General features: G+C 37.3%; 1 protein-coding gene across 1 annotated transcript in view; it reads left to right on the forward strand.

Annotated features, from left to right (window-relative positions):
* Positions 1–24,932, forward strand: part of LOC138854350 (opioid-binding protein/cell adhesion molecule-like) — a 275,215-nt gene extending 250,283 nt beyond the window's left edge. The window contains exons 6-7 of the mRNA XM_070096967.1: positions 16,136–16,342; positions 24,763–24,932. Coding sequence (XP_069953068.1) covers positions 16,136–16,342; positions 24,763–24,932 — 377 coding nt within the window. The remainder of the gene's footprint in view (positions 1–16,135; positions 16,343–24,762) is intronic.
* The last annotated feature ends 1,542 nt before the right edge of the window (positions 24,933–26,474 follow it).

Consider the following 26,474-nt stretch of genomic DNA (forward strand, 5'->3'; position numbering starts at 1 on the left):
AGCACGTCAAGTATTAGAAACCATTTGTCTCCATTCACTCCTATCAAACACGCTCACGCATGCCTGCTGGAAGTCCAAGCCCCTCGCACACAAAACCTCCTTCACCCCCTCCATCCAAACTTTCCTAGGCCGATCCCTACCCCGCCTTCCTTTCACTACAGACTGATACACTCTTGAAGTCACTCTGTTTCGCTCCATTCTCTCTACATGTCCGAACCACCTCAACAACCCTTCCTCAGCCCTCTGGACAACAGTTTTGGTAATCCCGCACCTCCTCCTAACTTCCAAACTACGAATTCTCTGCATCATATTCACACCACACATTGCCCTCAGACATGACATCTCCACTGCCTCCAGCCTTCTCCTCGCTGCAACATTCATCACGCATGCTTCACACCCATATAAGAGCGTTGGTAAAACTATACTCTCATACATTCCCCTCTTTGCCTCCAAGGATAAAGTTCTTTGTCTCCACAGACTCCTAAGTGCACCACTCACCCTTTTCCCCTCATCAATTCTATGATTCACCTCATCTTTCATAGACCCATCCGCTGACACGTCCACTCCCAAATATCTGAATACATTCACCTCCTCCATACTCTCTCCCTCCAATCTGATATCCAATCTTTCATCAACTAGTCTTTTTGTTATCCTCATAACCTTACTCTCTCCTGTATTCACTTTTAATTTTCTTCTTTTGCACACCCTACCAAATTCATCCACCAATCTCTGCAACTTCTCTTCAGAATCTCCCAAGAGCACAGTGTCATCAGCAAAGAGCAACTGTGACAACTCCCACTTTACGTGTGATTCTTTATCTTTTAACTCCACGCCTTTTGCCAAGACCCTCGCATTTACTTCTCTTACAACCCCATCTATAAATATATTAAACAACCATGGTGACATCACACATCCTTGTCTAAGGCCTACTTTTACTGGGAAATAATTTCCCTCTTTCCTACATACTTTAACTTGAGCCTCACTATCCTCGTAAAAACTCTTCACTGATTTCAGTAACCTACCTCCTACACCATACACCTGCAACATCTGCCACATTGCCAACCTATCCACCCAGTCATACGCCTTTTCCAAATCCATCAATGCCACAAAGACCTTTTCAGCCTTATCTAAATACTGTTCACTTCTATGTTTCACTGTAAACACCTAGTCCACACACCCCTACCTTTCCTAAAGCCTCCTTGTTCATCTGCTATCCTATTCTTCGTCTTACTCTTAATTCTTTCAATAATAACTCTACCATACACTTTACCAGGTATACTCAACAGACTTATCCCCCTATAATTTTTGCACTCTCTTTTGTCCCCTTTGCCTTTATACAAAAGAACTATGCATGCTCTCTGCCAGTCCCTAGGTACCTTACCCTCTTCCATACATTTATTAAATAATTGCACCAACCACTCCAAAACTATATCCCCACCTGCTTTTAACATTTCTATCTTTATCCCATCAATCCCGGCAGCCTTACCCCCTTTCATTTTACCTACTGCCTCACGAACTTCCCCCACACTCACAACTGGCTCTTCCTCACTCCTACAAGATGTTATTCCTCCTTGCCCTATACACGAAATCACAGCTTCCCTATCTTCATCAACATTTAACAATTCCTCAAAATATTCCCTCCATCTTCCCAATACCTCTAATTCTCCATTTAATAACTCTCCTCTTCTATTTTTATCTGACAAATCCATTTGTTCCCTAGGCTTCCTTAACTTGTTAATCTCTCTCCAAAACTTTTTCTTATTTTCAACAAAATTTGTTGATAACATCTCACCCACTCTCTCATTTGCTCTCTTTTTACATTGCTTCACCACTCTCTTAACCTCTCTCTTTTTCTCCATATACTCTTCCCTCCTTGCATCACTTCTACTTTGTATAAACTTCTCATATGCTAACTTTTTCTCCCTTACTGCTCTCTTTGCATCATCATTCCACCAATCGCTCCTCTTCCCTCCCGCACCCACTTTCCTGTAACCACAAACTTCTGCTGAACACTCTAACACTACATTTTTAAACCTACCCCATACCTCTTCGACCCCATTGCCTATGCTCTCATTAGCCCATCTATCCTCCAATAGCTGTTTATATCTTACCCTAACTGCCTCCTCTTTTAGTTTATAAACCTTCACCTCTCTGTTCCCTGATGCTTGTATTCTCCTTGTACCCCATCTACCTTTTACTCTCAGTGTAGCTACAACTAATAAGTGATCTGATATATCTGTGGCCCCTCTATAAACATGTACATCCTGAAGTCTACTCAACAGTCTTTTATCTACCAATACATAATCCAACAAACTACTGTCATTTCGCCCTACATCATATGTTGTATACTTATTTATCCTCTTTTTCTTAAAATATGTATTACCTATAACTAAACTCCTATCTATACAAAGTTCAATCAAAGGGCTCCCATTATCATTTACACCTGGCACCCCATATATATATATATATATATATATATATATATATATATATATATATATATATATATATATACTATATATATATATATATATATATATATATATATATATATATATATATATATATATATATATATATATGGTGTCGAATAGGCAGAACTTGCCATCTTGGCTTAAATAGCAACGCTCATCTTGCCATATAGGACAAGTGAAAATTTGTGTATGCAATAATTTCGCCAAAATCATTCCGAACCTAACGAAAAAAATATATTTCACTGTGTTTGTTTAGTATTAAATTACTGTAAACAAATCTAAAATATATTTAGTTGGGTTAGGCTAAAATAAATTGTTCTTGTTATAATAAGTTTAGGTAAGTTTTCTAAGATTCTTTTGGTGCAAAATTAAATTTTTTTACATTAACATTAATGAAAAAAATATATCTTTAGATGTATAAGAGAAAGTTTTAGAAAGGACTTAAGTTTAAATGAGTTCTTGCTAATTGACCAGTTTTACATATTCGGCACGACATTATATATATATATATATACATACATATATATATATATATATATATATATATATATATATATATATATATATATATATATATATATATATATATATATATATATGTATATATATATATATATATATATATATATATATATGTCGTGCCGAATATGCAGAACTTGCGATCTTGACTTAAAAAGCAACGCTCATTTTGCCATATAGGACAAGTGAAAATTTGTCTATGCAATAATTTTGCCAAAATCATTCTGAACCTAACGAAAAAAATATATTTGACTGTGTTTTTTTAGTACTAAATTATTGTAAACGTATTTAAAATATATTTAGTTGCTAGGCTAAAATAAACTGCACTTGTTATATTAAGGTTAGGTAAGTTTTTCTAAGATTCTTTTCGTTCAAAATTAAATTTTTTTGCATTAACATTAATGAAAAAATATATCTTTAAACGTATAAGAGAAAATTTCAGAAAGGACTTAATTTTAAATGAGTTCTTGCTAATTGACTAGTTTTACATATTCGGCATGATATATATATATATATATATATATATATATATATATATATATATATATATATATATATATATATATATATATATGTATATATATATATATATATATATATATATATATATATATATATATATATATATATATATATATATATATATATATATATATAGAGAGAGAGAGAGAGAGAGAGAGAGAGAGAGAGAGAGGAAGAGAGAGGGAATGGATGAAAAAGAACAGCCACATCAATCACTAAAACACAGATTGTGTCGTATTCCTTTCATTTTCAGCACCTTTGTTCCGATATACAAATATTTTAAGTTGATGCATTTGAAAAAGCTCCATTAGAATATACATTTTTTCTCGTGGTATATAAATAAACATTTTTATTTAATGGAACCATGTTCCAATATGTAAATATATATACATACATATATATATATATATATATATATATATATATATATATATATATATATATATATATATATATATATATATATATATATATTTTAAATCCTACGCACATTAAAACTGGTTGAATAAAAGGTTCTGGTTCAATCTATATATAACACACTGTTACGTTTGTTTAAAAATCAAATTTGCCCCAATGCACAATATTAATTCTCCTAAATAATAAAAACACATATAATTGCGTTTCATGAAGCAAAAATTATTTGAAAATGCATCCTGTTCCAATACAAAAAGTTATCAATTAACTTAAATTCAAACAATATATATATATATATATATATATATATATATATATATATATATATATATATATATATATATATATATATATATATATATATATATATATATGTCGTGCCGAATATGTAAAACTGGTCAATTAGCAAGAACTCATTTAAAATTAAGTCCTTTCTGAAATTTTCTCTTATACGTTTAAAGATATATTTTTTTCATTAATGTTGATGTAAAAATTTATAATTTTGTACCAAGAGGAACTTAGAAAACTTACCTAACCTTATTATAACAAGAACAATTTATTTTAGCCTAACCCAACTAAATATATTTTAGATTTGTTTAAATAACTTAATACTAAACAAACACAGTGAAATATATATTTTTCGTTAGGTTCAGAATGATTTTGGCGAAATTATTGCATACACAAATTTTCACTTGTCCTATATGGCAAGATGAGCGTTGCTATTTAAGCCAAGATCGCAAGTTCTGCCTATTCGGCACGACATATATATATATATATATATATATATATATATATATATATATATATATATATATATATATATATATATATATATACTTATATTGATTAGAGTGTGCTTGACATTAGAATAAAGTTAAACTGTAGCTTTAATTACCCACATGCAGGCAATTTACTCGGTAAGACTGTATATATTTAAACAAACTTCTAAAAAAATCGGTAATGCTTTTAATTTATACCTGTCCTAGATTTTTTTTAAGTCTGGTGACTCTGGCACTGGCAAACGAATCTTAATGACGTTTAAAAAACACGGTTACTGGTGACGAATTTAGGTTTGATGAGACTGTGGCGAAATTGAAACTCCATTACGGTGAGTAATTTGCATGTTCGTATGTTTGTCAATAGACAGATTTTGCTTCGCTTGCAACTCTAAAAATGCGGTATGCAATTGTAACGTAATTAGGGATGGTGATTATTGGGGCTGAAAATCTATACGTTATTAGATAAGGTGAGTTTATCAGTGAATTATTGGAAAGTGAGGTTGGGAAATGTTTTTCGAAAGTTTGGACTATTTGCCCCATTTTTTTTTATTTCAAAAATTGTTGTCTTTAGTTGATGGAGAGAGAGAAAGGGAGAGTAAGAATCAAAGGGAGTCGAGCCTTCATGAGAAAGACAGCTGAGAGAGAGAGAGAGAGAGAGAGAGAGAGAGAGAGAGAGAGAGACCCTTCTCCAGAACATCACTCATCTGAAATCATATATACCCAGGATGACTCGAGTATGGAACACATTCGTACAGCATAATGATGTCAACGAGATGAAGTCAGTTGATCAAATGAAAATGCTGGCCCACAGATGGCTCCAATTTAATCCTGTTCCCTACTTGTATGTCTCATAACAATAAAAATGCTTTCAAATGAGCTGATGTAGGTAACAGCTCTTAGCTTGCCAATAAAGTTAGGAATCCTTAACCTGTAAATAGCTTGTCAATAAAGCTAGGGATCCTTAACCTTGTCAAACCCTGAGTAAAAAAAAAAAAAAAGAGAAAGAGAGAGAGAGGGTGAGAGAATTAAGCAAAAATCGTCCACCGTTTAAATTATGCTGATAGCAGCCAGATACCGCCAAACATGAATGAAAGAAATATGCCTCTGCCTCACGACGAATAAATTACCCCTGAATGAATGTTTTATCAGCTATTATATGAAGGCCTTTTAACATATCCAAATTTAAATAAACGAGAAGTATTGCGTCTGCTCTTTGTTGATAGGCTTTCAAAATGTTTTTCTAATCTTATCACAGCTAATCCTACAGTATTGATGCGATTTAGAATGAAGATTTATAATAAAATAAGTAATAACAGTCCTTTCTACATTTTTCTTTAAGATATCTAACTCTTACTATGCAAGCCATAAGATACTGATTCCAGGAATAACTGAACTGTTCTCTTTAGCTGTCTTCTGGCATCTTTCGTGATATTTTTGTTGTATTTTGTCATCGCAGTCTACAGCATAACAGAATACAATCTTGGCATAAATATGCAATGCTGTAGCTCATACTGTGAGACATTGAAGACAAGGGGAGGATTTGAAAAGACAGCATTAGGGGACAGACGGAGGCTGTAACAAGGCTGTTTTACACAGCATGTGGGACCAGTAGGAGGAGATTTTTATTTTTTTTTTTTATTATCACACCGGCCGATTCCCACCAAGGCAGGGTGGCCCGAAAAAGAAAAACTTTCACCATCATTCACTCCATCACTGTCTTGCCAGAAGGGTGCTTTACACTACAGTTTTTAAACTGCAACATTAACACCCCTCCTTCAGAGTGCAGGCACTGTACTTCCCATCTCCAGGACTCAAGTCCGGCCTGCCGGTTTCCCTGAATCCCTTCATAAATGTTACTTTGCTCACACTCCAACAGCACGTCAAGTATTAAAAACCATTTGTCTCCATTCACTCCTATCAAACACGCTCAAGCATGCCTGCTGGAAGTCCAAGCCCCTCGCACACAAAACCTCCTTTACCCCCTCCCTCCAACCCTTCCTAGGCCGACCCCTACCCCTCCTTCCTTCCACTACAGACTGATACACTCTTGAAGTCATTCTGTTTCGCTCCATTCTCTCTACATGTCCGAACCACCTCAACAACCCTTCCTCAGCCCTCTGGACAACAGTTTTGGTAATCCCGCACCTCCTCCTAACTTCCAAACTACGAATTCTCTGCATTATATTCACACCACACATTGCCCTCAGACATGACATCTCCACTGCCTCCAGCCTTCTCCTCGCTGCAACATTCATCACCCACGCTTCACACCCATATAAGAGCGTTGGTAAAACTATACTCTCATACATTCCCCTCTTTGCCTCCAAGGACAAAGTTCTTTGTCTCCACAGACTCCTAAGTGCACCACTCACTCTTTTTCCCTCATCAATTCTATGATTCACCTCATCTTTCATAGACCCATCCGCTGACACGTCCACTCCCAAATATCTGAATACGTTCACCTCCTCCATACTCTCTCCCTCCAATCTGATATTCAATCTTTCATCACCTAATCTTTTTGTTATCCTCATAACCTTACTCTTTCCTGTATTCACCTTTAATTTTCTTCTTTTGCACACCCTACCAAATTCATCCACCAATCTCTGCAACTTCTCTTCAGAATCTCCCAAGAGCACAGTGTCATCAGCAAAGAGCAGCTGTGACAACTCCCACTTTGTGTGTGATTCTTTATCTTTTAACTCCACGCCTCTTGCCAAGACCCTCGCATTTACTTCTCTTACAACCCCATCTATAAATATATTAAACAACCACGGTGACATCACACATCCTTGTCTAAGGCCTACTTTTACTGGGAAAAAATTTCCCTCTTTCCTACATACTCTAACTTGAGCCTCACTATCCTCGTAAAAACTCTTCACTGCTTTCAGTAACCTACCTCCTACACCATACACTTGCAACATCTGCCACATTGCCCCCCTATCCACCCTGTCATACGCCTTTTCCAAATCCATAAATGCCACAAAGACCTCTTTAGCCTTATCTAAATACTGTTCACTTATATGTTTCACTGTAAACACCTGGTCCACACACCCCCTACCTTTCCTAAAGCCTCCTTGTTCATCTGCTATCCTATTCTCCGTCTTACTCTTAATTCTTTCAATTATAACTCTACCATACACTTTACCAGGTACACTCAACAGACTTATCCCCCTATAATTTTTGCACTCTCTTTTATCCCCTTTGCCTTTATACAAATGAACTATGCATGCTCTCTGCCAATCCCTAGGTACCTTACCCTCTTCCATACATTTATTAAACAATTGCACCAACCACTCCAAAACTATATCCCCACCTGCTTTTAACATTTCTATCTTTATCCCATCAATCCCGGCTGCCTTACCCCCTTTCATTTTACCTACTGCCTCACGAACTTCCCCCACACTCACAACTGGCTCTTCCTCACTCCTACAAGATGTTATTCCTCCTTGCCCTATACACGAAATCACAGCTTCCCTATCTTCATCAACATTTAACAATTCCTCAAAATATTCCTTCCATCTTCCCAATACCTCTAACTCTCCATTTAATAACTCTCCTCTCCTATTTTTAACTGACAAATCCATTTGTTCTCTAGGCTTTCTTAACTTGTTAATCTCACTCCAAAACTTTTTCTTATTTTCAACAAAATTTGTTGATAACATCTCACCCACTCTCTCATTTGCTCTCTTTTTACATTGCTTCACCACTCTCTTAACCTCTCTCTTTTTCTCCATATACTCTTCCCTCCTTGCATCACTTCTACTTTGTAAAAACTTCTCATATGCTAACTTTTTCTCCCTTACTACTCTCTTTACATCATCATTCCACCAATCGCTCCTCTTCCCTCCTGCACCCACTTTCCTGTAACCACAAACTTCTGCTGAACACTCTAACACTACATTTTTAAACCTACCCCATACCTCTTCGACCCCATTGCCTATGCTCTCATTAGCCCATCTATCCTCCAATAGCTGTTTATATCTTACCCTAACTGCCTCCTCTTTTAGTTTATAAACCTTCACCTCTCTCTTCCCTGATGCTTCTATTCTCCTTGTATCCCATCTACCTTTTACTCTCAGTGTAGCTACAACTAGAAAGTGATCTGATATATCTGTGGCCCCTCTATAAACATGTACATCCTGAAGTCTACTCAACAGTCTTTTATCTACCAATACATAATCCAACAAACTACTGTCATTTCGCCCTACATCATATCGTGTATACTTATTTATCCTCTTTTTCTTAAAATATGTATTACCTATAACTAAACCCCTTTCTATACAAAGTTCAATCAAAGGGCTCCCATTATCATTTACACCTGGCACCCCAAACTTACCTACCACACCCTCTCTAAAAGTTTCTCCTACTTTAGCATTCAAGTCCCCTACCACAATTACTCTCTCACTTGGTTCAAAGGCTCCTATACATTCACTTAACATCTCCCAAAATCTCTCTCTCTCCTCTGCATTCCTCTCTTCTCCAGGTGCATACACGCTTATTATGACCCACTTCTCGCATCCAACCTTTACTTTAATCCACATAATTCTTGAATTTACACATTCATATTCTCTTTTCTCCTTCCATAACTGATCATTTAACATTACTGCTACCCCTTCCTTTGCTCTAACTCTCTCAGATACTCCAGATTTAATCCCATTTATTTCCCCCCACTGAAACTCTCCTACCCCCTTCAGCTTTGTTTCGCTTAGGGCCAGGACATCCAACTTCTTTTCATTCATAACATCAGCAATCATCTGTTTCTTGTCATCCGCACTACATCCACGCACATTTAAGCAACCCAGTTTTATAAAGTTTTTCTTCTTCTCTTTTTTAGTAATTGTATACAGGAGAAGGGGTTACTAGCCCATTGCTCCCGGCATTTTAGTCGCCTCATACGACACGCATGGCTTACGGAGGAAAGATTCTTTTCCACTTCCCCATGGACAATAGAAGAAATAAAAAAGAACAAGAGCTATTTAGAAAAAGGAGAAAAACCTAGATGTATGTATATATATATATGCATGTGCGTGTCTGTGAAGTGTGACCAAAGTGTTAGTAGGAGTAGCAAGATATCCCTGTTATCTTAGCGTGTTTATGAGACAGAAAAAGAAACCAGCAATCCTACCATCATGCAAAACAATTACAGGTTTTTGTTTCACAGTCATCTGGCAGGACGGTAGTACTTCCCTGGGTGGTTGCTGTCTACCAACCTACTACTAGGAGGAGATGGCTGCTGTAAATCTGTCCTACACACAGTATCTTGAACAGAGGCTGCTGTAAGTCTGTCCTACACACAGTATCTTGAACAGAGGCTGCTGTAAGTCTGTCCTACACACAGTATCTTGAACAGAGGCTGCTGCAAGTCTGTCCTACACACAGTATCTTGAACAGAGGCTGCTGTAAGTCTGTCCTACACACAGTATCTTGAACAGAGGCTGCTGCAAGTCTGTCCTACACACAGTATCTTGAACAGAGGCTGCTGTAAGTCTGTCCTACACACAGTATCTTGAACAGAGGCTGCTGCAAGTCTGTCCTACACACAGTATCTTGAACAGAGGCTGCTGCAAGTCTGTCCTACACACAGTATCTTGAACAGAGGCTGTTGCAAATCTGTCCTACACACAGTATCTTGAACACAGGCTGCTGCAAGTCTGTCCTACACACAGTATCTTGAACACAGGCTGCTGCAAGACTGTCCAACACACAGCATCTTGAACTGAGGCTGCTGCAAGTCTGTCTCGCACTGACGTGCAGGGAAGGTGGGAGAAAACTTAAAGCAGAGCCCACATGCCAGGGGTCAAGCTCTCACAAGGAACTACTGAGGTAAAGAACCAGCAAATCGATATATTTACTTTATTATATATATATATATATATATATATATATATATATATATATATATATATATATATCAATAATAACACTGCGACTAGCCGAGAATTCGACAGCATGTCGCTTTGGCCCGCTTCATGATGAGTGAAGATCACGTGACGCTTTAACCCACGGGACCACGCAATCCTCACCATGAGGTAGCCAAAACGACATGGGTTCGAATCATTGGCTAGTCGCAGTGTTGTTATTGATTTAATACCACTCCTTCGTGGTTACACTAATATAAAATACTGTTCGTGAAGACTAGTATACCAAACGGGGATTACAACGAAATTAACTCAGAGGCACCCATACCACCGTATGTCCTCAGATCAAGGCAAAACACCTAGCTCTGCTGGGAGTTTGTTTTTTATAGGATTGCGTGGTCCCGTGAGTTAGAGCGTCATGTAACATTCGCTCACCATGAGGCGGGCCAAAACGACATGGGTTTAGATCCTCGACTAGTCGCAGTGTTGTTATTGATTTTCTACCACTCGTTTGTGGTTACAAATACATTATATATATATATATATATATATATATATATATATATATATATATATATATATATATATATATATATATATATATATATCTTATCGATAGATTTTTCAACAGCCTCTTTTAAATCCTGTCTAATATTCTTCACAACAGTTTTTACTTAAGCTTTTAGAAGTATCCTTCTTAACAGTATCCCAGTTTTTTTTCTAACATCATTTCCAGCAGCTTTCCAAGCAACATTTTTAAAAGCCACTGAAAACATTCTGTTTTCCATAAGCAAACCATACCACGGGTGGGGTTATAACCCGCCCGTGGTATTGTTTGCTTATCAAGTCTTAAAACTCCAGACCGTCGCTTTTTGAGACTCGCTGATTGCGGGTTCTAACCCCACCCGTGGTATGGTTTGTTTGCAATCGTGTCATTACGATTTCGTGAGTCATGTTTTCCATAAGCTTTTCCAACAGGGTTTCCAACAATTTTTTCCAGCATCCTTCCCAAAACCCTTCCAGCAGCCCTTTCCACACATTGTTCTGCTGTCTTTCCACCAACTTTCCTAATAGCCTTTCCATAAAGCCTTTCCAGCAACCTTGAAAACCTACAGAGGTTTCAACAGACTTTACCAACAGACTTTAAACCCAACAGTCTTCAAGTAAAGTCTTACCAACAGTCTTACCACAACGGCTTTACCAACGTCTTAAAAACGTCTTTTCCAAACATCTTGGCAATAGAAAACTAAAAGAACGTGACTCGGGGCCTAGTAAAAGGATTCGCTCAAGAAGTCTCTCGTCGGGTTTCCTGTAAATCTGACGGTTTAGTGGTCAGATTTTAACATGGTGCTTTTTCGTACACGTAATATTCTTATTTTCTACACATGGATAATGAGAATAAAGTGAAGGATGATTTGTGAAGATATTAAATTGACCGTTGTTATTTTACATTAGTTAATTAGGGAGAATTTTTCCTAATCATTGTCGACAGACACTTTGCTAGTTGAGTTAGTTCGTTGGTGTGTCTGTGTGAGTGTGTGTATGTTTGTGTGTACTCACTAATTTGTGCTCACCTATTTGTAGTTGTAGGGGTCGATTCGTAGCTCCTGTCCCCTCTTCTTCGCTGGTGGTTACTAGGTCCATTTTCTCCCTGCTCCAGGAGCTGTATCGTATGTGTGTGTACTCACCTAGTTGTGGTTGCAGGGGTCATGTTACATACACAGTGTGTGTGTGTGTGTGTGTGTGTGTGTGTGTGTGTGTGTGTGTGTGTGTGTGTGTGTGTGTGTGTGTGTGTGTGTGTGTGTGTGTAGAAGAGGAAAATGTGGGGCTTACGGCTAACAATCGAAGGATGCAGCTACATTCCTGGGGCGGCTGGAGATGCAGAATATGATTTAGTATTCCCTACAGCTGTTGCCCATGTTCTCCAATCATTCAGTAGGCGCCCAGGAGATAGCTGATTGGTATAAATTGCATCTTAGGAGGATGGTAACAATCCTCAGAATGGGCTGGATTTTGAAAACTACTCAGTATGGTATCAGCTCAACCTGTAGACGAGCTGTAGTAGGATAACAACTCATAGCCTGCAAATAAAGAGAGGCATGATAACAGCTCAAAGCCTGTAAATGAGCTGAGGCAGGATACCACTCGTTCGTGGTTTCAGTATTAAAAATACTGCTCGTGGAGGCTGGATGTTTGATTCTTGTAGGACTGCGTGGTCCTGTGAGTTACAGCGTCATGTGGTTTTCGCTCACCATGAAGCGGGCCAAAACAACATGGGTTCGAATCCTCGGCTAGTCGCAGTGTTGTTATTGATTATATATATATATATATATATATATATATATATATATATATATATATATATATATATATATATATATCAAGGATGTGTGATGTCACCGTGGTTGTTTAATATATTTATAGATGGGGTTGTAAGAGAAGTAAAAGCGAGGGTCTTGACAAGAGGCGTGGAGTTAAAAGATAAAGAATCACACATAAAGTGGGAGTTGTCACAGTTGCTCTTTGCTGATGACACTGTGCTCTTGGGAGATTCTGAAGAGAAGTTGCAGAGATTGGTGGATGAATTTGGTAGGGCGTGCAAAAGAAGAAAATTAAAAGTGAATACAGGAAAGAGTAAGGTTATGAGGATAACAAAAATATTAGGTGATGAAAGATTGGATATCAGATTGGAGGGAGAGAGTATGGAGGAGGTGAATATATTCAGATATTTGGGAGTGGACGTGTCAGCGGATGGGTCTATGAATGATGAGGTGAATCATAGAATTGATGAGGGGAAAAGGGTGAGTGGTGCACTTAGGAGTCTGTGGAGACAAAGAACTTTGTCCTTGGAGGCAAAGAGGGGAATGTATGAGAGTATAGTTTTACCAACACTCTTATATGGGTGTGAAGCATGGGTGATGAATGTTGCAGCGAGGAGAAGGCTGGAGGCAGTGGAGATGTCATGTCTGAGGGCAATGTGTGGTGTGAATATAATGCAGAGAATTCGTAGTTTGGAAGTTAGGAGGAGGTGCGGGATTACCAAAACTGTTGTCCAGAGGGCTGAGGAAGGGTTGTTGAGGTGGTTCGGACATGTAGAGAGAATGGAGCGAAACAGAATGACTTCAAGAGTGTATCAGTCTGTAGTGGAAGGAAGGCGGGGTAGGGGTCGGCCTAGGAAAGGTTGGAGGGAGGGGGTAAAGGAGGTTTTGTGTGCGAGGGGCTTGGACTTCGAGCAGGCGTGCGTGAGCGTGTTTGATAGGAGTGAATGGAGACGAATGGTTTTTAATACTTGACGTGCTGTTGGAGTGTGAGCAAAGTAACATTTATGAAGGAGTTCAGGGAAACCGGCAGGCCGGACTTGAGTCCTGGAGATGGGAAGTACAGTGCCTGCACTCTGAAGGAGGGGTGTTAATGTTGCAGTTTAAAAACTGTAGTGTAAAGCACCCTTCTGGCAAGACAGTGATGGAGTGAATGATGGTGAAAGTTTTTCTTTTTCGGGCCACCCTGCCTTGGTGGGAATCGGCCAGTGTGATAATAAAATAAAATATATATACATGTGTGTATATATATATATATATACATATATATATATATATATATATATATATATATATATATATATATATATATATATATATATATATATATATATATATATACAAAACAACCACTCTGAAAGAATAGAGAAATTCCAAGCGCTTTCGTGACTACTAACATTATTGTCGACAGGAATATAATTGAATCTTGTTTCATAAAAAGCAGTTTTGACAATAATATGAATATTTCCTTTGGTTTATATAAATTAGATCCATTTATAATTAATAGAATTTGGGAAGAATTTAATAATACACTGGACAAATAATAATTTTTAAATTTTCTTGGGTAGAATAGTTTGTGGGTGAGTTGTGCAAAGGACCTGTTCAGTTGGGCCGGCGCGCGTCAGGTGTTTAACCGTTGTGGGATCTGATAGTGAGGTGCTGGCCAGACCCCTTATATAGCTTCCTTGGATGCTTTACTTTCATAGTTCCATGATAATGTGAGTAGTCACGAAAGCGCTTGGAATTTCTCTATTCTTTCAGAGTGGTTGTTTTGCATATTCTGAAATCACCTGTTTACTGTGATCTTATTGCATATATATATATATATATATATATATATATATATATATATATATATATATATATATATATATATATATATATATATATATAGACCCTCATCCTCAGAGAAAAGAATAAACTTGCTTCAGGGAAAACTCAATATTCTCCCTGATGCTTTTTGAGAATTTTCTCCTACCACCCCCTATATTATATATATATATATACTTTTTATTTAAAGACAAAATACATTGACAGAACATTCACAAAATTACGATACAAAGTAAAACAACATAGGTAACTCAGAGCTACATCTCGAATACTTCGTCCAGCTCCCCGGCGGTGGGCCGCGTGCCCAGAATGCTGCAGGCATTTCCTCTCTGGATCGCAACACTGAGTCTCTGGAAGAGGAAGCTGGTCGCCCTGTGGTCCTTTGTTTCTATGATGAGCTTTTCACCCAGCTCTATTAGGAACTTTAGAGCACACTTGCCCCATGCTCCAAGGGTCTCTGACCCTATTGGGATGAAGTTATAGCAAGGGGGAAGGTCTTCATATTTGCGGATTTTCTGAGTCTCCCTGTGGCTGGCAGCTGCACCCCCTTCCACTACGGAGTATGGCAAGTAGGTGTCTGCCAATGTGACGGCATATGTGTAGTCCCAGGCAATCTGCTTTCCATCCTTCCAAGGTAGCATAGTGGCTCCATCAGGACGCTTTAGGCTTCCGTCTGACCTCTGCACTTGGGGTTCCCGTTGAGCTGGGCAACGGGCTGTGGCGAGGCTTCTCTTTATGATATCATTGACCTCCTCATGCCTGGCATACTTCCCTTCTGCTGTGTGACACACGAGACCATGAAGTCCGAATTGATCAGCTGTCGCCCTGCCGCAAATACACCTATGTTCGGTGAGGATGGGGGCGGCTAGGCGAAGAGCAACACCAATCCGAATGGCCTGTGGGTCTAGTCGAGTGCCCAAGGAGGAATTGGGGACATCAAACAGGAAATCTCCTGAGTGTGGTGCCTTCACTGCCAGGAGACGAGCTTTGTCCTTTCCTGAGGCGTTGGAGAGCATTGTGTTGGCGATTTTTTCCATGATTGGTTTGTCCCAGTGGGACTGTTTGTGTTCTTTGGGAGGAGCTGGTCTACTGGAGGAATCTGTAAGGGTGTCCCACCGAATCGCTGCTTCAGTAAACTTGGGGTCTTGAGCTCCTACCGTGTCTCTCAAGCGTTCGGGAACAATCATCTTGACTAAAGCACTGGAAGCCAAACATGAAGACAGAAAAGCAGGTAAAGCAACATGCGTTGCTTTGCGCACCCCTATACCTCCCAGTCGTACTGGGAGGGTTGCCTGATCCCATTGCTGATCCTCTAGTGACAGGTTCAGTGCCTTATATATATATATATATATATATATATATATATATATATATATATATATATATATATATATATATATATATGTTTCTTTCTCTTACAGAACCACCACCTGGACTTGTGTGGGGAGGGAGGGGAACGTTGCAGGGCAAGGCGACTAGTGTGGAAATAGAGTCCAACCTAGCTACTACTTGGATGACTGTGGTCGCATCCAGGGCCACGGCTGACACCACTATCACCTGTTCAACCACCAACGCCTCCGTGTCCTCCGGGATCATGAACAGCGTCAGCACTACCCTCCGTGTCAACCGTGAGTGAAGACTGTTTTGTACCGTGTGTGTGTGTGTGTTATTTTTATTATTGTTATTATTTTTAGTAGTGGTAGTAGTATTAGTAGTAGTAGTAATAGTAGTAGTGGTAGTGGAAGTGTGAGTGGTAGTGTGGTAGTGGTAGGAGTGGTAGTGGCAGTAGTGCTAGTTGTAGTAGTAGTAGTAGTAGTAGTAGTAGCAGTGATGACAGTGGTAGTGGGGGTAGTAGTAGTTGCTGTAATAGTAGTAGTAGTAGCAGCGTTGTTGTTGTGGTGGTGGTGGTGGTAGATGTGGTATTAGTAGTAGTGGTAATAGTAGTAGGGGTAACAGTAGTAACAGAAGTAGTAGAAAAGTAGTAGTAGTAGTGATAGTAACAGTAATAATAGTAATAGTAACAGTAATAATAGTAGTAATAATAACAGTAATAATAGTAATAGTAACAGTAATAATAGTAGTAATAGTAACAGTAATAATAGTAGTAATAGTAATAGTAATAATAGAAGTAATATTAACAGTAATTATAGTAGTAGTACTAGCAGTAGTATAAAAATAATTATTATTATAATTAGACTAAGATTAAAATTAAGAAAAGGGACATAGTGAAATTAGAATAATTAAAGAAACACTAAAAATCACCAGTCTAAAACATTCCGAGAAATACTATTGTTGCCAGACTGATACAGTAAATGATAACAAGGCAATACAAAGCACTGTACTGTTATTCTGTAACGAGACACGTGTTATTGTACAGTATCTATGCAATACTTGGCAAATAACGAGGAACTGTAATGCTCTTGTCAAGGTATGTTTTAACGAAGCATTGTGACGCATTAAAGATGTAGACGTGTGTAATAAACGAGGAAGACTCGATCATTTTACTGACGACAACAGCGGAGAAAAAAGGAACATCAGCTGGGACGTCTGTGTGGAGCTTCTTCGAACCACGATTTGATAAACCTCTACACAGAGCGAAACGTTGTTCCAATGAAAGCTCTTTTTCCATGTTTCTGTATCTTCGTACTTGCCTTCAATACTTAGTTTCCTCAACCAATGAATGCTTTTCAACATTTCGTATTAAATGAATTCAAAATTCCTTTTTTTTATTCTTCTCTCTGATTTTTTGTTCCAAGGTAATACGGATTCACGAGACCATGATCAAATTAACCAACCTTCCAGCACGATCAAATTAACCAACCTCCCAGGAGCAATGTTTTCCAGCTTCGAAGTTTGCTTCGAGAGATAACTATGAGCTGAGAGGGGTCGCTCCACACACACACAAGATCTCCCCCTCCATCTCAACTCTTGCAATAATTTCCACAGCTTTAGTTTACCCCTGGGGCCAACAGGCGAGCTGGCTGGCTGGCTGGCTGGCTGGCTGGCTGGCTGGCTGGCTGGCTGACTGGCTGGCTGGCTGGCTGGTTGGATGGCTGACTGGCTGGTTGGCTGATTCTCTTGCTGCCTGACTGGCTGGCTGATTCTCTTGCTGCCTGACTGGCAGATTCTTTTGCTGTCTGGATGGCTGATTCTCTGTCTTGCCGGCTGGCTGATCCTCTCTCTGCCTGACTGGCTGATTCTTTTGCTACTTGGATGGCTGATTCTCTGCCTGGCCGACTGGTTGATTATGTCTGGATGGCTTACTGATTATTTTGCTGGCTGGCTATCTTCTTACTGGATCAATGGCTGGCTAGCTGGCTGGCTGGCTGAAGGCTGGTCAGCTGACTGGCTGATTCTCTTGCTGGCTGACTCACTGAATGCTTTTGTTACCTGCTTGGGCGACGTGCTGGCAAGCCAATTGGCTGTCTAGATATCTCTCTGACTTGCTTCGTAGTTAGCTGAGTGACTTGTTGTCAAGCTCACTGGGAGACTAATTAACTAGCTCAAGGGGTCATTAACTTGACTAATGGTTGGGCCAGTAGTTGCCTAAACTATCTGGTCAGTACGATAGTTGCTTGGTTTAGCATCACCATTTCCTCCAGTGGGTGGGCTTCTCGACGTCAGTGGAGGGCTCTTGATCCAAGTAACTGGAGGTACCTACAAGATTTTTTTTCCTTAGATCGAACCTAATTGCTTCCCCTTCACTAGGCGATGGAAGACCCTCACTTGTTTAGCGCTTCTATCCATCGACGTAATATTAATAATAATAATAATAATAATAAATATCAATAACAATAATAATAATAATAATAATAATAATAATATTAATAATAATAATAATAAATATCAATAACAATAATAATAATAATACTAAAAGAAAAATAATTGAGCTAATAATTATTAATAACAATATTAGTAAAATAATAATAATAATAATAATAATATTAATAATAATAATAATAATCAATAACAATAATAATAATAATAATAATAAAAGAAAAATAATTGAGCTAATAATTATTAATAACAATATTAGTAAAATAATAATAATAATAATAATAATAATAATAATAATAATCATTGCCTTACTTCCCCTTCAAAATACATCAACTATTGCTCTAACTACAAATTATCTCCCTATATTTAATAATATACTTTGGCTATCTTTCTTCCCTAGAATTTAATTCCTTATGTCTTACACCCCTCCCTCTCTATTCTCCCTCTCCCCCATGCCTTACATCCTTTAACGTCCAGTCGCACACTTTCTATCTCCTCTCATTCCTCGTAATTTAATCACCCTCTTTCTTCGCCCTGCCTTTATCAACATCTCTCCTTGTATTCTCAAACATTTCTCCATAATTACATTTCCTTGGCGTTCATTTTGCTCCCTTTCTTTTGCTTTCATTTAGGTTTAATCTGAAAGGGCTACGTACTTTTTTTCCCCTATTTCAGTTCCTACTTAAACTTTTATTTTCATACTTTCTGTGTTCTTGTCGGCAACAATGCGTATTTCTCTTGATATTTTCCTCGTTTTATTTTTTATTCGATGTGGGGAAGGGCAGATCCCCAGTGCCTCCACTGTGAATGTTCCAGTGGTAATACTCCATTGGGAATACTTCGTTGGAAATACTGCGCTTTGTATGTTCCGCTGTGAATACTACACCTAGTATACTCCACTAGGAATACTCTAGTGGGAATATTCCACTGGGAACAAGATATAGGGAAAATACAGTGGATATACTACACTGGGAATATTTCGTTGCGGATACTCCACTGGGAATACCCCATTGGAAATACTGCAATGGGTATATTCCACTTGAAATACTACACCTATTATACCCCTACTAGAAATTCTCTAGTGTGGAATTTCAGTGGAATATCCCCCACTAGAAATTCTCTAGTGGGGGATATTCCACTGAGAATAAGAGAATAGGAAAATACAAGAATACTCTAATGGTATTAGTCCACCCGTAATATTAAACTAGGAATACTCCACTAATGATATTCTCCACTGGTATAACTCCATTCGATATATCCCATTGGTTATACTCCACTGGAAATTCACCAGTGGTAATGGTGAACAGGCTCTTGGGAACACTTAAAAACTGGCAGACTGAAGTTGATTATATTAAAGGTGACGAGGATGATCATTTTAATTATAGAAATAAAGGTAATCTTGAAAATCATGTCGAGGATGATAAAATGATATTTTGATTTTGGTTTTGGCACAGAATGATATTGCAAAAATTCTCAAAATAATAGCTTTAGTTTCCAGCCGGAATGATAGTATGACTAGCGTTCTCAAGATTACAGCTTTGGTTTCTAGCCAGAACAATAATAGACTAGCGTTCTCAAGATTATAGCTTTGGTTTCTAGCCAGAACAATAACACGACTAGCATTCTCAAGATTATAGCTTTGGTTTCTAGCCGGAATAACACGACTAGCGTTCTCAAGATTATAGCTTTGGCTTCTAGGCAGAATGAAAACACGACTTGCATTCTCAAGATTATAGCTTTGGTTTCTAGCCAGAATGACAACACGACTAGCGTTCTCAAGATTACAGCTTTGGTTTCTAGCCAGAACAATAATAGACTAGCGTTCTCAAGATTATAGCTTTGGCTTCTAGGCAGAATGAAAACACGACTTGCATTCTCAAGATTATAGCTTTGGTTTCTAGCCAGAATGACAACACGACTAGCGTTCTCAAGATTATAGCTTTGGTTTCTAGCCGGAATAACACGACTGGCGTTCTCAAGATTATAGCTTTGGCTTCTAGGCAGAATGAAAACACGACTTGCATTCTCAAGATTATAGCTTTGGTTTCTAGCCAGAATGACAACACGACTAGCGTTCTCAAGATTATAGCTTTGGATTCTAGCCAGAATATCACGACTAGCGTTCTCAAGATTATAGCTTTGGTTTCTAGACGGAATGATAACACGACTAGCGTTCTCAAGATAACAGCTTTGGTTTCTAGTCAGAATAACACAGCTAACCCTCTCAAGCTAACAGTTTCATTTCCTTCCCTAAATGTCTCTCCTCGGCTATAAACCTGCCGAGAGTCTCTCAGACCCCCGTAGAGACTTTGTGCTCCTCTCTTCCGCTGCTTAAATAATGGGTACGGAGAGAGACTAAGGAAGAGGGAGAGAATAAGGAGTGATAGAAGGGATAGTGAAAGAGAGAGTGAGGGAGAGAGGAAGGAGCGAGTGAGAGTAGAGTCAAAGAGAGTATATAGGTGAGAAGAGGGAGTGAGAAAGAGAAAAGTGAAGGAGTGAGGAAGAAAGCAAGAGGGAAAGAGAGTGAGAGAGAGAGCAAGGGACAGAGATAGGAGATAGCTAGGAAGAAAGGGGAGAAGAGAGCAAGAGAGCAATTGGAAAGCGAAAAAAATGGAAAAAGATAATAATGAAGAAAATAACAGTGAAAGAATAAAGTGAGGAAATAACAGAGAAAGAAAAATAAGAGGGGAAAAGAGAATAATAGCCTTTAGGTCTCAACTTGCACAAAAACTATACAAAATAAACAGTTGTTTTGCATACGATAACATACACGAAAAATTTCAACATTATTCACCCCCACCCCCAGTACACCCACCCACCCAAACACCCACCCACCCAAACACCCACCCACCCACCCAAACACCCACCCACCCCGCCTACACTCAACATCGCAACTAAAAACAACTATTTTTGTTAATAGAAGTACTGAATTTATTCACGATAAAGTTGAATTATAAATTTACTTATGAAGTAAATGGATTGTTACAGCCAGGATCTCTCAGTCCACAGCAGGATTCGAACCTGCGCACTCTGTATCAAAGTACACAGTACTTTCTCCACTCAGCCAGATCCTAGATAAGTATGGGAGCCTATCCCTGGGTATAGGCTCCGTACTTATCTACGATCTGGCTGAGTGGAGAAAGTACTGTGTACTTTGATACAGAGTGCGCAGGTTCGAATCCTGCTGTGTTGCAGTTTTATAACTGTAGTGCAGTGGTTCCCAAACTGGGGGTAAATTACCCCCTGGGGGTAATTTAACCATTTTTTGGGGGGTAATGGAGGGGTGACAGAAAAAAAGTTATGAATTCTGAAAATCAAGAAAACAATGCGGTACCCGGTATGAGGATTATTGTTAACTTTGTCTTAGTATATAAAGTTGTAAAGTAAACCTATTATAAGTAAGTAATAAAGTTAAACCAAATAACAATAAACATCAAAAACTAATATACAGTATTAGAAAAGAAGAAATATATAGCTAAGTGTGTGGAAACAGAAAAGTATTTTGACAAGTATGCTTCAGGACAAAAGTCACTCAGTAGCCCAGATCGACCTGTCCAGTACGCGTCACTCACTTCCTGAGGCTGCCTCTATTTCACACTGTCAGTTTATCTGTGAGCATCAGCCGAGGTAGACATAAGCTGGTATGTATGTGTACTGCCCTGTGCAGTATATAGTTAGTATTTACCCACTGTTACTGTGAATTTGTAGCTATTATTAATTTTATATATAATGTATGTGTGGTTCTTACGTTTTCAATGGTTTTGCTAGGATTAGCAGAGTATGCGAGGCTGTATACGTTCACGTTTAGCCATATATATCAATAATAACAACATTTTGTGAAAGGGGTAACATGCTTTATGAGGCATGTTAAATTGGGTAACAAGCTGAAAAAGTTTGGGAACCACTGCTGTAGTGTAAAGCACTCCTCTGGCAAGACAGTGATGGAGTGAATGATGAAGAAAGTTTTTCTTTCTCGCGCCACCCTGCCTTGGTGGGAATCGGCCGATATGTTAATAAAAAAAATAATATATAATATATATATATATATATATATATATATATATATATATATATATATATATATATATATATATATATATATATATTTGTGTGTGTGTGTGTGTGTGTGTGTGTGTGTGTGTGTGTGTGTGTGTGTGTGTGTGTGTGTATGTGTGTTATTAATTCGCTAATACTCATTGCTTCACTGAGTCTTTCTCGTTATGACAGAATTAAATTTGCGTAGCACAGCGCTTGTCGGTGACAGTCACAGTCTCTGGAAAACTATGATGTTTTCAAGCATATTTTCCTTCGTGTAGTATATTCAGAAGAGAATTATTTATTGGAAATCTATCAATAGACAAATGGAAGTAAATGAATAGGATGCCTTTTTTTATAGACAACGTTTTGCTCAAGTAGTTAAACTATTGTATGTGTGTACCTAGGGCACGTTTTTTTTCCACTCAACGTTTTTTGGAAATATATGTCAGTGATGAAAGAGTTCCAGGTGATCCTCGATCGCCTACTAATGATTGGCAAAAAATCTTTTTTTTAAGTCTTGCCACTAGGTTAACAATATTATCTATTTTTAATATCCTCTTGTGAAACTGTGGCAACGACAGACAAGTAGAAATATACAGTATTATCTGGAAACGTTTCGCTCTCCCGTGGAAGAATTTCTGAGGTGTATTGGGAAATCAAAGACATGTGGGTGTACAATAGGAAGGAGGGTCCACTACATGTAAACAACACGTTGTGTACCATTCATTATAAAAAGTTCTGTTTTCTTGAGACTGGAGTTATTCATGTTTAAAGTAAGAACTGATGACAAAGATGTAAATAAAACGTGCAGCCAACAGCAGAATTTAATTCAACGTTTTGCTCGAGACATTTTCTGTGAGTAGCCTATAGCTGTCACCAGATTTATATGGATCATTCTCCCTCCATTGAAAATTTTATCTCAGGTTTCTATGTATGACAACTGGATGTTTTGATAAATTCCCAAATCAAAACAATCAGAATAAAATTCCACACAAAATATTGATTTCAGACGCGATTAGCAGGTATTAATATATGTGATCATAATGTAAATAAACACAAGAAAAAAATTCATAAAATTATTTCTAGACTTGTGATTTCAATTAATGATTTTTCATTCATTATGGATATACTCTTTTGAGTATATATTATCATAGTCCTTCGATTTTTTCCGCTGTGATTTTTTCTCATTTTGGTTCATTTTTATCATAAAATAGAAAATTAACATCTGCAATGGCACTCCACATCAACTTTTAACATTTGTCATTAGTAATATGAATAAATTTATAGACCACAGTGCAGGCTCTTTTGCAAAAGACTAATTATACTATATATTTTTATACAAAAATTTGGTATTGTTTTCTAAATGCGATGATATGCAAAAAAAAAAGTATGTAAAAATATAATTTATATGCATTCAGTAATGTCACAGAAATTAGTCCAAAATGTCGGTTTTTCAGAATAATGAAAAAAATTTTCCCCACGGGAGTCTATACATCAGCAAGTTTGTGTATCAAAGTGAACATACCGAGATTTGTATATATTTATATCCATTAAACTTGTACGCACATCTTGTGTATACAAGAATTTCGAAAAAATAATTCTGAACCTAACAAAAAAAAACGTGCTTCATTGTGTTTGGTTATTATTAAATTATTGCAATCTTATCTAAAATATGTTTAGTTGGATTAGTCTAAATTAAATTGCGCTTGTTATAATAGGGTTAGGTAAGTTTACTAAGGTTCTTTGGGGACAAAAATATTAATTTTTATATTAATAAATGAAAAATTATATCTTTAAACGTATAAGATAAAATTTTAGAAAGGACTTTATTTTAAATGAGTTCTTGATAATTAACCAGTTTTACCCCTTCGGTACGACATGTAAAATATATATATATATATATATATATATATATATATATATATATATATATATATATATATATATATACGTGTATATATATATATATGATGGAGTGAATGATGGTGAAAGTTTTTCTTTTTCGGGCCACCCTGCCTTGGTGGGAATCGGCCAGTGTGATATATATATATATATATATATATATATATATATATATATATATATATATATATATATATATATATATATATATATATATATATATATATATATATATATGAGCATACCCTAGTTTGTATGTCAGTAACAGTTCTAATTAATATTTTCTCCCTCACATCACCTATCCTTTCACATCACCACTTTTCCCCCACAGTACCACCTTTGGAGGTGAGATTGGAGGCACCAGGAGAGTGGGTGAGTGGGGGCCAACAGACTTCCTTCAGGTGTCGTGTCGTGGGATCCTCCCCTGAACCAGTCGTACAGTGGTGGTTGGCTGGCAGGCAACTCTCTGCAAGCGCCCCTCTCGTGAGTATCTTAATCTAAAAATGACCTAGAATAATACTTCGTTATACTTTGTCGGCCTTTTATTTATTCTTATAAATGTCTGAATGTACAAGAGGTATTAAATTTTAAATGAATGAAGCAGGAGTGTAAAAATAATGAATTCCATCAACATATATATATATATATATATATATATATATATATATATATATATATATATATATATATATATATATATATATATATATATATATATATATATATATATATATATATATATATATATATATATATATATATATATATATATATATATATATATATATATATATATATATAGGGCCAAGGATGGATAAGTGACTAAAAGGGATCAGTCCAGAAAGGATCAGCTACCAGAATGGGCGAGAGTTACGGAAGCAGTGCCTTGCGTGACCTCTCGCGTCTGAGGTAAAACCAGTAATGGGCCAAAAATAATAAGCGGATAAGGAGAAAAGTGAAATATGTAGATGAAGGGTAATAAGCTGATAAGAAAATATTATATTACTGCCAAGTTGTTTTCACCTTGGCTTCCAAGACTCTCGTTAAATAGTGATAGAGATCTCTTTTAATGCCACGCGTGAGAGGTGAACTATGTGCCATGGAGTGTTAGTTGAACCCCCGCAAAGAGAGAGAGAGAGAGAGAGAGAGAGAGAGAGAGAGACAGACAGACAGACAGAGAGTGAGTGATATATATATATATATATATATATATATATATATATATATATATGTGTGTGTGTGTGTGTGTGTGTGTGTGTGTGTGTGTGTGTGTGTGTGTGTGTGTGTGTGTGTGTGTGAATATATATATATATATAGGTAATAGGTTGGTAGACAGCAACCACCCAGGGAGGTACTACCGTCCTGCCAAGTGAGTGTAAAACAAAAGCCTGCAATTATTTTACATGATGGTAGGATTGCTGGTGTTCTTTTTTCTGTCTCATGAACATACAAGGTTTCAGGTACATCTTGCTACTTCTACTTACACTTAGGTCACACTACACATACATATACAAGCACATATATACATACATACCCATCTGCTTTTTCTTCTATTTTCTTTCTAGTTCTTGTTCTTGTTTATTTCCTCTTATCTCTATGGGGAAGTGGAACGGAATTCTTCTTCCGTAAGCCATGCGTGTCGTAAGAGGCGACTAAAATGCCGGGAGCAAGGGGCTAGTAACCCCTTCTCCTGTATATGTTATTAAATGTAAAAGGAGAAAGTTTCGTTTTTCCTTTTGGGCCACCCCGCCTCGGTGGGATACGGCCGGTGTGTTGAAAGAAAGATATATATATATATATATATATATATATATATATATATATATATATATATATATATATATATATATATATATATATATATATACTTAATGATTCGTAAATGATCGAAATTATTTACAAACATTATCTTTCACTCTAAAGCAGGATTCGAACCTGTTCACTCTGCATCAAAGTACACAGTGCTGCTCTTTGTGTGGCTATTGTACTGTGTACTTTCATACAGAGTGTGCAGGTTCATATCCTGCTGTGAATTGAGAGATG

The sequence above is a fragment of the Cherax quadricarinatus genome, chromosome 55 (genome assembly GCF_038502225.1).
Source record: "Cherax quadricarinatus isolate ZL_2023a chromosome 55, ASM3850222v1, whole genome shotgun sequence".
Lineage (NCBI taxonomy): Eukaryota > Metazoa > Arthropoda > Malacostraca > Decapoda > Parastacidae > Cherax > Cherax quadricarinatus.